General features: G+C 37.8%; 1 protein-coding gene across 1 annotated transcript in view; it reads left to right on the top strand.

Moving 5' to 3' along the window:
- The window catches only part of Fmn2 (formin 2), a 396,698-nt gene that overhangs the window by 147,944 nt on the left and 236,252 nt on the right, over positions 1-12,502 (top strand). Inside the window, exon 8 of the mRNA XM_008847787.3 lies at positions 7,854-7,941. Coding sequence (XP_008846009.1) covers positions 7,854-7,941 — 88 coding nt within the window. The remainder of the gene's footprint in view (positions 1-7,853; positions 7,942-12,502) is intronic.

Consider the following 12,502-nt stretch of genomic DNA (forward strand, 5'->3'; position numbering starts at 1 on the left):
TTTCTTCTGTCCTCCACAGGCACTGCATGACATGGATGCACTTAGACACATGCAGCCATGACATCCATACACATAAAATGAAAATAAAGAAAATTTTAAAAATCTGCATGAGCATCAACTATGGCATTTTAAGAAATAGGGATAGTTTAAAGAAAAGTAGCTTTCCAGAGTGGAGAGTAAAAACATTTATTTTTTCATAGCCCAGTGGTAGAGTGCTTCATCAGCATGGATTCAATCCCAACACAAGACATAAAGAAGTTAACCCAACAAAAATGATATATAGGTTGTCTGATGTCTAGCCAAGAATAGAAGCCATGTTTCCATGGTGATGGGAGGACTTGTGACATGGGCATAATAGAGGCAAGTCCCCCTTATTCAGTACTGCCTGCATCATATCAGTCATTATACTAAGTTTTAATATGGCATAGTCTTTGTCCTGCAGTGCATATACTTATAGAGAATTTCCCCAACAATTACTGTACCATGTGTATGTTCTAGTAGGAAAATATAAGATCATCTGAGAAAATGAAAGCTCATAAATCAGCCATTCTGAGTTGTGTGGGAGGCTGGGAATGTTTAGGAAAGGTATCTTGGGCAAATTAGACTTGAAGTTTCCTATTCAGGGAGAATTCAGTTTGTCCACTGTCCCATGGAAAACAGAGCAGATATAAAAGGGACCACAGACTGCCTATCAACAGGGAGCGACAGGATGAAGGCAGTGCAGTGTAGCTCTGACTGTGGAACTGGCATTCTGAATGCTGAATGCCACTCTGTGTGTATCTCTGGATGTACAGGGGGTTGTAAATGCTGGGCACTGGGGAGGAGGACTGTAGTGAAGGAAAGAAGAAAAGATGAAGACTCATCAGTGGAGCTTGATGTGTGGGAGACGAGAAAGAATGAGTCAGACTTTCCTGCTGAGATGACTGGAGATGTGGGATCATTGAGACATCAGGATGGTGAGACTGCTGGTTTGGCAAAGAATGTTCGTTTCTGCATCCTGTGACATCGATGAACTGTAGACATTGCCTGATGCATATTAGCCATATCAATTAGAATACTGTTTGCCTGCTCCTGTTGTGACAGAGAAGTCAGGCTACGCATAGCCCATGTCCCAGCTTTTTATTACTTCAGCCTCAGGGTAGAGTGTGATCGAGAGGGTTAGTGGTTTCTGTAATTTCGATTTGGAACCTGAGACAAGAAGGAACCTAGAAGTAGAGATCAAAATATTTCCTTTAGAGGTTCTCTGCTATTACAGTGCTCTAGGTGGTTGTTAAATACCCTCCAATGATCTATGTATAGTTTTGGTCCACATGATGGCACTACCAGGAGGTTATGGATACTTCAAGAGATGGGGCTCATTGGAAGGTCTTTGTGTCATTTGGGGCGTGCCTTCAAAGTGAGCGTGGGACCCCCTAGGTCCTCCCTCTTCATTTCTTTTGCCTCATTGTGAGATGTATAATTTTCCATTAACATTTCGAATAGGCTATGGACTATAACCCCCAAAACTGTGGCAAAATAAATCTTTTCTCTTTATAAATTGATTATCTTTGGCATTTGTTACAGTGAAGCAAAACTAAGTCATAGTCTGCATTCCGTTGCCTACAACTTGCACACAGGGCTCTTCATCAATTTAAAGTAGGCTGTGGAAAACCTGTTAGCTGAGCAGCCATAGTACTCACTTTCAATCCCAAAGTTCCCTGACTAAAAGGGAAAGTTTTAATGAGACCCATTCTTAACTGTAGTACTTTTCACATCAGCCTTTGATTTATAAAATGAATCTGCTTATAATTTTATCAAGTTGAGTTGAAGGAAGAAGGAAGACCTCCACATAGAAGCTTCTAGAAGGTAGAGACTAAGAATAGTGAGTTAGATATGAGATTACCAAGAAGTGGAGTCATTCAAAAGCCATTGAACTGAAGGAAAAAGCAACAAAACAAAACAAAACAAAGAGACAGCCTAGGTATAAATGCCATCGCATACATGGTTAACAACTACAGACAAGAATTAGTACTTAAAGAATCTAAATGCTGTGGGTTGGCTGTGTAGCTCAGTGGTAAATCACGTGCATACACAGGACCCAGAATTTTATTCCCTAGCACAGCACAAAGGAAGTGAAGAAACAAATGAACAAATGACCTGTACAAGCTGTTGTTTACTGAGCCAGCAAGAGAAGTGGAAGAAATGACACTTATTGAAAGGAAAATAGTTAAGGACAAGATAAGAGGAAAAAACTTAAACACAGCAACAAGAACATATTTAAGATTAGTGTCCTGCTCATGTTTGGCTTTACTTAGAGCATCCTCTGAGGAACCTGCTCTGTGGCAGAAGGAAAATTTAGAAGAGATTTTATTGAAAATGTGGAAATACACCCTGAATCATGGTTGTATTTGAAAATGGTTTTATGATGGATGACTTGTGCTCCACTGTGTCTGTGCTGAAACTGATCTTAAAGTGGTTGGGTACGGTCACTGTAAACAGTGAAAGAAATAATGCTAATCGCTATAAATAGTTCCACTTAGTTTATTAATTTATTTGTATAATTAGCACACAGTGTAAAGCTCATTTGTTTAATACAAAAGCAGAAACTGAAAAAAAAAATATCAAAGGATTTGAGTATGGGGTGTTTGTATTCTCTGGGGCATCATAATTTGATAGCAAATAGAATCTTCCTTAACTCAACAGGGATCTCAGATTCTGGCATCTGTTACACTGTCCCTGTGGGGCCTTTTGTGACTTGTAAATGCTTAGGCTATCTATCTGAAATAGATATAGCATCTTAGGCTTTACAGATGATACATCTTGTTTCATGAATTCCTGATCCTCCTGCCTCCACTTCCCAAGTCCTATGATTATAGACATGTATAATCATGGTTGGCTTTAGAAGTCATTTTTATCTTCTTTTATTCAAATGTAACTGAGAGAGAGGGAGAGAGAGAGAGAGAGAGAGAGAGAGAGAGAGAGACTGCCTAAGAGAAATAGAATGTGATATATGTATATAACTAAGTTTTCTAGCAATGATACTTTAAAGTTTATGAAAAAGTACAAAAAATTAATGTTAACATATTATAGGATGCAGAGTTGGTATTTGAATGTGTCATCAATATAAACATTAATGAGATCATTGAAATTCTCATCATAAAAGGCCCTCCTCCCAAATAAAACAAAGCCAGAATCTTATGGTTTGTGCATATTACCAGCACCCAGTTAACCACATGCAGCTACTTGTTCTGTATTAGATGATGAGATTTAGTGACTGAAAGCTTTTGTGTTCTTTTCTTAATGCTGGTTTTAGTCTGTTGCTTGCAGGTCTCCCATTAAGGATCATATTAAAGGTTTCTCTTTAATTTATTAGTGAAGGACGTTAGGTACTAATCCTAATAGGCATTCATAATGCATTAGTCTGATGCTGTTTTGCTATTTTGAACATGATTTTGAGGCAAAATGCACAGGAAGTAAGAAGCTGTCTTCCTGTCTGTTCTTCCCATAGTACTTGGCTTTCAAAGTCACCTGAGAATTCTTGGTTATATTTGAAATTACTTGATTTGGCATGTGTGAGTTTGGTTCCCAGCACCAGTAAGAAAACAGAAATGAAAACTTGTGAGCAGTTATATGACAAGTAATGTTCAGAGGTTAAAAACCTGAACGTTTGTGGCTGGGGAAACACTTGGCGTAAGTGCCCGTCCTGCTGTGGTAGCTGACTGAGGACAAGATTCTAAATACTCAGCTCAACCTCTTTTGACACTTTCATAAAGTTTTATATATATATATGTATATATATGTGTGTGTGTGTGTGTGTGTGTGTATACATCTATATGCATATATAAGTATTAGAAAAAATAAAATTAGAACACTCCTCTAAACAAGTGAATACAGTCTAGATTCCGGATGCCAAGCATTACTCCATAAGATCATGATAAAATTCCTAGTTTTTCCCTTAGGCGTCTTAGTGACTCACAGCTTGCAGTGAGTGTGGCAGAATCCTGTGTTCTGCATTTCCAGTCTCTTTCTGCTTTGTGACTCCAGTCATCTTCATGGGGGCCCTCCATGGTGTACATCCCCCATGTTACAGTTCAGGGCACAAGGTCAAACAGGTTAAGGTGCTCAAGGGTTTGCAGAATGTTGAATCTGGTATTCAGACCCAGACTTGCAGCTCTCCTACAGGGGTCTCTGTTAGAATAGGGAAATTATCGCTTCCCAGCTCTACTTCACTCTGCATGCTTGTGGAAGACAGTCTCTGAGCCACGCTATGAACAGACTGTGTTCCAATTTGCCCTTTCTTCCCTTCCCCGCTTAGATGGACAGTGGGTGGAAGATACAGTAGTGACATTGTCTTGGTCACTTTCACAGAGTGGTGGTTGAAGGTGAACAACAGTCATGGTGAAAACATCTAGTTTTAACTTTGGTACAAATTTGTGCCTACCTTTAAATTTTGGAATACTTAACTGATTGCATTAGTATAAACTATACTCAGCTCCTATTATTAGAAATTTGGTGTCTAGCCAACTATATTAACGGGATATTGAAATAGTACTAAAATTAATATTTAATGATGTATGTGAATATTTATGAAAATATCCATATATCTTACACCGGTGAAAGTATGTCAATCACTGATCATATAAAATGCCAGGAAAATAATATGAAGGGAAAAAACCTTTACAAGCATCAGAAGACTTCTCTCAGCTTATATGTGTCTGAATTTCTTTTTTATTTTTTTGTAATTGCATGAGAAAAAAACAGTAATTCTCATGTACAATTAAATGCAATAATGAATGTATCTGTTTTCTTCCTCAGTGTAGTATATGAATTAATATTTCGATGGATTGGGTGAATCAGCTCAACCTGTATTTTATAAAGATCCCAGACAATTCAGTGCAATTGAAGGGCGAGGTACACTGCTTCATCTTGCAGAGTCTGGATTCCTAATCCTTGCAGGGTTGTGCCTACCAGGGAAGTCTAAAGATAACAATTAATTTGATCTAATATGACTTTAGGAATATTCAAATCAACTCCTTAGGCTCTGCTTCTAATCATAAGGGTTTCAAATATGCTAGTTCTGTACTTTCTGCTTTTGTCTAGTGGTTCTGATAGCTTGAGAGCTTTGAGTTCTTATCCAGGGTGTTGGATGAAGAAGAAGAAATGGATGTGATTCATAGTACAGAGGTGGAGGTACACTGAAGGACTGTGGTAAATCTGTTCTTATAGAACTTCATTCACTGCTGAATGCTTTGCTTCCTGGCAGATGTCAGAAAATTATTTCTACTCTCCTATGTAGGACAATATAAATTACAGCTTGTAATCAAGTGTTTTTGAAATATACTAGAAAAAGCACGTTTCAAGAAGGAATTATGGAGCCTTATGTATGACCTTTTCAGAGACTAATGCTTAAATATGCACCACTCAGTTTTACAAAAAAAGGTTAAAGGTCAAGATGCAGATACCAGCATTTTATGTGGTTTTTATTTTATTTTATTATGTGTATGAGTGTATTTCCCACATATACCTTGGTCATGTCATTCAGTGCCCACAGAAGTCAGAAGAGGCTGTCAAATCCCCTGTTAATGGAGCTATGGATGGCTGCAGTCACCATGTGGATGCTGGATACTGAATCCAGGTCCTCTGCAGGGGTAGTCAGTGCTCTCAACTGTTGAGTCATCTCTCCAACCCGGATACCAGTATTTTTACAGTATTTTTATTTGGACATATGTTAGGAGAATGGAAAGGAAGGACGAAAATCCATCAGTGATTCTAGAATCACATAGAGATGTTCAAAATGTCAATTGATACTTCTTTTAGATTTTCTGATGAGTAGGTTTAGGTTTTGGCCCAGGAACTTACATTTTTAACTTCAAGGTGAATGATTACGATACTGTTTTAAAGAACTCAGTTCTGACTGCATTAGACTGGGACTCAATGACAACTCTTTAGCTTTGATTGATGCAAAATATAATATAGAGTAAACACTGGGCTGGAGATGGAAGCATGGCTCCCAAGAATACAAAGAGTGGTTCTTGTGTGGCTTGATTCCAAACATAGTGTACAGGTGAAAGAAAGAGAGGAGTCTAGATTGGTAGATGGATAGAAAATAGCTGTGCCCTTATTTCAAGAGAAGACGTAAAAGAGATACTGACTGAAGGTTTGGAATGTGATTGATAGGAATTTGGTCTTAGACATGTCAAATAGAGATTGCTGTGGGTAATTTCAGAAGAGGTAACTTTCAGGAAATATGCAAACTGCTGAGTTAATGAGGCAGGTGTGTGTGTGCCATACAGCAGAAATTAGAGATCATAAGATAAGGCAAAAAGAGATACACTGAACAGGGCTGAGGACCATGGCAGCTTTTAAGGTGAAATCCAAATAACTGAATTTTAAAAGGACAGAAGAATTAGTAGAAACCATGGTAAGGGCAGGGTGTGAGAGTGTGATCTACATGTCAGCATGCCTAGGAAGGAAGATGATGCATGGATTCAACTGTGCCATTGCACTGAAGGACCTAAGGATAGTGGGAAACTGTAGGGGGAGCACAGGTGGTACCCAGTTGCCTTTATTTGAACTTAGAAGATTGTTTTTCAGAGTAGAATATTCTACTTTTTTGTATCAAATTTTTCATTTCTTAGCTGTAAAGAAGACAATGCTATTCACAGAAACAGTTTGTCGAAGTAATTGACATATATTTGTTTTAAACTAGTTTCTGCAAGTGAAAATTTTAAACTATTAAAAGAGAAAATTGAGAATAAATCCTATGTGCCATGTTTTCCCTCTGAGAATGCAACATCTATTGTGAGATACTGTTTTCGACCACAGTGTGCTTCTCAGAGTTTTATTTCTCACCTCTGTCCTGCCAGGGGGTGAGAAATAACAATATTGCTTTTATTAATATTGTTTATTCAGTGACCTTGTGTGACAGCTGGATATGATTATTTTATTAGTTTCCTGATTGGCTCAATTTAAACCAAAAGGAAAACAAGGTCACCAAGGTGATAACCCTTCAGGCAGATGTTGTTTTATATTAATTTGATTGTAATTTTTTTTCCTTTTCCTTGAATATTTCTCTAAACAGATTAAAAATAAATCAGGAGAGTAAACATAATTGACTGAGCCTCAAGGATTAGGAGCTATGATAAAAGTTTCCTATGCAGCATAGATTGTCGGAGAGTTCAAACATGACCAAACTCTAACGGTTTTTACCTCTGGTTTTTGAACCTTGGTTGGGGTATGTGCACGGATTCTTTCAGACTTTCTGAACAGCCAAACTTTGAGAACAGCCAATGTTTTCTTTCTAATCGGATGCTTATATTCTTCTGTTAATTAGTTGTAAAATTGTCCAACATATGTGAGTCAAATGCCGAATAAAAAGAACTGCCAGCAAAATAAACTTCACCCTAAAGACCATACCACCCAATGAAAGCATGCTTTCTATTCTATGATACAACTAATCTGATCTAGTAGATTTTCTGTGCATATTTTTACTTTGCTCTTGTGGATCAATCATTCAAAGCTTCATGTTAAAAAAAAATCTCAGTCTGTATCTGATCAAATGTGTAACTGTAATTTTCTGGAAACCATAATTTCCTAGACGCTTAGAAATTTTATTTCTCAATAGATCAAATTTTACAAGACTGATAAAAAAACACAACTTTGAGGCTAATGATGAATACTGGGGGTGGGAAATACTGGATTTTTAAAGGTTTGTTGTAGAAACCCCCAAACTGTCTGCAAACATGGAAAGCCCAATTTTCAATAGTGTAAGAATGACATAAGGTTTTCTCTTAATTTGTTCTTTATTTAGGATTGAAAAATGTTATGAAGCATATTAGAGTTTAATGTTTCTCATTTTCCTCTTTCATAACTAGGTTGTCAAGTTACTGAGCAACAAAAGATCACAAGCAGTAGGAATTTTAATGTCTAGTCTTCATTTAGACATGAAAGACATACAACATGGTAAGTGTAAAAAAATAGAAATTTGGCCACTTGATGTTAAAATTTGGGCTGAAATGCATGATATTTGCTAGAAAATTATTTCAAGCTTTTCCGTATTATGTAGTTAGTATATTTCCTAAGGCAGTGTGATACTTTATCTTATGTCTTTTTTCTGGTAAGATTGCTATTAATGTGATTTTTCCTACTTCCCTATATCTTGTTAAAGGTTTAATTCTCATAGATCATTTATATTCTGTTAGTTTGTTTATAATAAAATGACATAGACTGGGTGGTTTTTAAATCAGAGAAATTTATTCCTTACAGTTCTGGAAGTTGGAAGTTCAAGATCAGGATACCAGCATAGCTAAACTTTGGTTAGGGTGCTCTGTCCTGGGGTTCAGAGTGCCATTTTCTGCTTGTATTCTTATGTGATAGATAGAAGCCAAGTGAGCTCTTAAGGGTCTTGTTCATAAAGTTGCTAATCTCATTCATAAGGGCTCTACTCTCAAGATCTATGTAACCCCAATGACCCTTATTATTTATATTTATTGATTCCACTAGCTCTGTAATAAGTTAGATCATATCACCCTAAAAGAGGTACTAATATATGCTAGTGTGAACCAGATAAGTGGGTCTCCCAACTACTGAAAATACCCTGAGAAGATAGGCACCAAAAGAGGACTCATTGGTTGAATCAAGAGTGTTTGATGGGCAGGTACAACACAGATGTAAACCTAAGACATGAAATGCCTTAACCAGAGTAATGTCATCCAGTTTGAGAATTACAAGAATGCTTGTTCCACTTGGTTTAGAATGTTCTCAGGATTAGAGATGGCAGTTAGTGAACTAACTTGCCGTGTGTAGTGGTGAACTGAGAACAGTTTTCAAGAAGTCAAATGACCATTTGTCTGCAATGTTTTTTAGAGGATTGGATGAGATATAGGGCAAGTTCTCTTAGGCTGTCCTGCCTAAGACTGTAAGATGCTCAAAGAGTAAAGCCTTTCATGCTTTTTCCATATGTATATTTGGGCAACAATAACATAAACCCTGGGTTCTTCTACTGTAGGAAAATTAGTATTTATGTGTGTATACGTGTGCATGAATTTATGTGTCTGTGTTTTGTGTGTGCACATGTGTGGAGGTGCACATAGAAGTCAGAAGAGGACATCGGATCCCTTAGAGCTGGAGTGATAGGTGTTTATGTGATGCCCTATGTAGGTGCTGAGATCTGAACCCTGGTCCTCATGATAGAACAGCAAGCACTTTTAAATGCTAAGCCATCTCTCCAGTCCCTAATTTGCATTTTTCTAATGATCAGCAAAGATAGTTCAAGTTCTGCTTGATGACTTATATTACCAATGAAGTCCAGACATGTGGCAGCAGCTACATCTTTTTTGTTGTTGTTTTACCTTACGTTTTAGTGGGCTTATGAAATATTCTTTTGTGTAGAATTTGGGTAACCTGTAACATTATTCTAAATGGCTTTAGCATCAATACCTGAATGTTCACATTCTGCCTTACACTTGACAAGTACTCCAGTGTCATAGCATCCCATCATACTTATGCTGAGAGATTGTCCAAAGGTGCATAGAGGATTTAAATATCTTTAGAATGTCCTTTGTGCTGCCCAGAGCCTTAGAAAAGATTTAAAGTAGATTGAGTTATCCAAAGAGATGCCAGTTTACCTATGAAAGAAATATGTTTTCAAGTATAACACAGACTTTATAAATCATGAAAATAGTTCCTGGCTTTTTAGTTCACCCCTTAATGGATGCAGATTCCATTTGTTGGTCCTAAAATATTGTGGGGACTAATTCTTAAATAGCACGAGCATGGCATGCTCTGTCAATTGATGAGTAACTCTTAATCACAATTTCAGTTTTTATTAAATTGTTTTGATGGCGAGGAGGCTTCCTCAAGCTGAGACACTTGGGGTAATAGTCACAGAGGAGAACGTCAAGGCTGGCGCCAAGAAGCACTTGGTGTTTCTAAAGCTGGCAGATGTAGCGGAGTTAAGTCATAGAATGAAATCTGAAAATAATGATATGGTCTTTTCCTTCAGTCAAATATTCAGCTCGGGTTGAGCTAATAATGAGAACCTTATGAAGGAAGGAGTCCGCCTGACATCTGCGTCTGTGGTGCAGCCAGCGAGAGTTCATTGAAAATTTGCTTGCTTAACATGCAACTCAAGCAATAACATGGTATGAACGTCAGTAGTTGAAGGGTCACACAGAATTATGCATAAACTTTATCCTATTAGGATGTAAAGGGATTGCATGCATCCCTTTGAAGCCCTGCATGATTCTCTAAAACCATGGCTGCCGTCAGAGTCTGAGCAGGGAAGCAGTCTTCCCTTTCTCTTCTGCCCCAATGTAGTAATAGGGTGGGAATCACTTGTACCCTCACACCCTCTATGTAAACTTCACTTCTTTTAGGATATACCACCACTGAGAAGTCCATGTAAACACGCAGCCCCAAATTTTATCCAGACTTTCTGTGTCATTTTATAGTATAGCAAAATTAGAAATGTTCTCAGACCAGTTTCTCAGTGTCACATATATCAATAATGGAGCAGACCAGACTTGAACTCAAACTTCTTCCTCTAGCAAGCCTGCTCTTTGCCATCAGATGTGGCACTCCTTTGATTTTGCTTTTGTTACTCATATATCTAAGATGAATTGTATAGTATTGTTCTAAAAGTTACCCTGAACCATCACAGTGGTTTTCACTGATGTGCGGAAGATCCACCTTCCCCATCTAAAACTTGGTCGAAACCGCAGGCCAGTTTAGAAGTTGTCAGATTCCCTGCCGCATCCGGAAGTTCCAGGCTTCTTCTTGACTTTTATGTGGAGAGGGTGAACTATTTGGGACCACCTCACTTATATTTACTGGAACTGTTTTCTTCCCTATCAGAACTCTAGGAAATAGAGAATGGAATTTACTTTGTAACGATTCAATTTTGAAAGGCCTTGCTAGAGTAAGAACGGTAAGGTTTGGATTCTAGGTGTCAAGATTTAGTCAAGGTATTAGTACCATCAATCATCATACCTTGTTCTTCCTCTCTATTGATTGTGGGATCTGCTCATGGTAGCAGAAGCAAAGAGTCCTCGACAACACCTAAGGCCAGAGGAAGAAAGTAGAGACAGGATCCAGAGGGGATCCAGTTCTAGTGATGGTTATTAATGCACCAAATAAAAGTGAGTCAAGTGTGTGTGTGTGTGTACATATGGGTGTGCATAAGTTTGTGTGTGTGTGTGTGCATGTGTGTGTGTGTGTGTGTGTGTGTGAGAGAGAGAGAGAGAGAGAGAGAGAGAGAGAAAGAAAGCAGAAAATATCTCTGACAGCTTCTAAAATGACCTGCACGTTAGAACAGCTTAACTGCACCATACTGTCTCTGAAAAATGCCAAGTGGACTTGACCAAAGGGAACTGTAGGTTTATGATCACTTTCAGTCAATCTCAATAACATAATATTCAGGCAGTAGTAACTGCTGTAACTACTACATGGGTTGCTTTTCTTGGGTCTGAAGCCCGTTGAGTCCCAGGGAACTTGTGGCGAGAGTGAGAACCTACAATTTGGGTGGTCTCTGGGCTTTTGTATTTGGTTCCATAACCCCCAGGAAACTCAACAGGATGTTCACATTTGGGGCATAGGTGCTGAGTCCTAGACCACAGCATTTTGTGAACCCCTCACTTCTAGAGATTCTTCTTTTTATTCCTTGAGATCTTTGCAGCTCTTTGGTGGCATTGTGATAATTTACAAATGTATTTCATTCAGTCATTTTAGGCATTCATGATGACAGCATTGATTGAAATGACCAAGCTTCTGATTTCACACATTGGTTTTATGAGAGTATATCCTAGAGCTTTTCAGTGGCAATTTAATTTTGTGGAATTAGATTGTATATTTATACAACAGTTCATATTTCTAAGATCACTAAGGGATCCACACTTCATATATCCATTTGGCAGGTAATGATGGTTGTACAATAGTTTTAAATATCACAAGGCTTGGTTTACCCCTCCCTTCCCCTCAGCCTTACTTCTAAAGAGAATATCCATAGACTTTGTCATCAAAAGTGGGATTCTGTTGCGAATATAGAAGGATCGTATTCTAAGGCAAACAAACTGTGGATTGTGAATGAAGGCTAGATTGTGTTCTTATTGAAAGTTTTGTCTTGTTTTAACTTGATTGATGAAAATCATATATCTTTTAAATATTTCATTATTTTATTTTATATGTGTGATTGTATTGTCTGCATGTAAGTATGTAAGTGCACCCATGTCATGCAATGACCTCAGAGGCCAGAAGTGAGTGTTAGATTCTCTTGGAATTGGAGTTACAGGTGGTTGTCAGCTGCCATATGGATGCTGGGAACTAAAGCCAGATCCTCTGAAAGAGCAGCTATTGCTCTTAACTCTTGAGACATCTCCCTAGCCCCCAAAATCATATATCTTGAAATTAAATGATATTGAAAATTGGCAATCAATTATATCATGGTTATTTTCTTTTAAAATATTTTTTGGGTTTTTTTTTTTCCCAGCCAATATTAATGCTGTTGTTAAAATTTTATTTTATTTTA

The sequence above is a fragment of the Nannospalax galili genome, unplaced genomic scaffold, assembly GCF_000622305.1.
Source record: "Nannospalax galili isolate Female #2095 unplaced genomic scaffold, S.galili_v1.0 scaffold604, whole genome shotgun sequence".
Lineage (NCBI taxonomy): Eukaryota > Metazoa > Chordata > Mammalia > Rodentia > Spalacidae > Nannospalax > Nannospalax galili.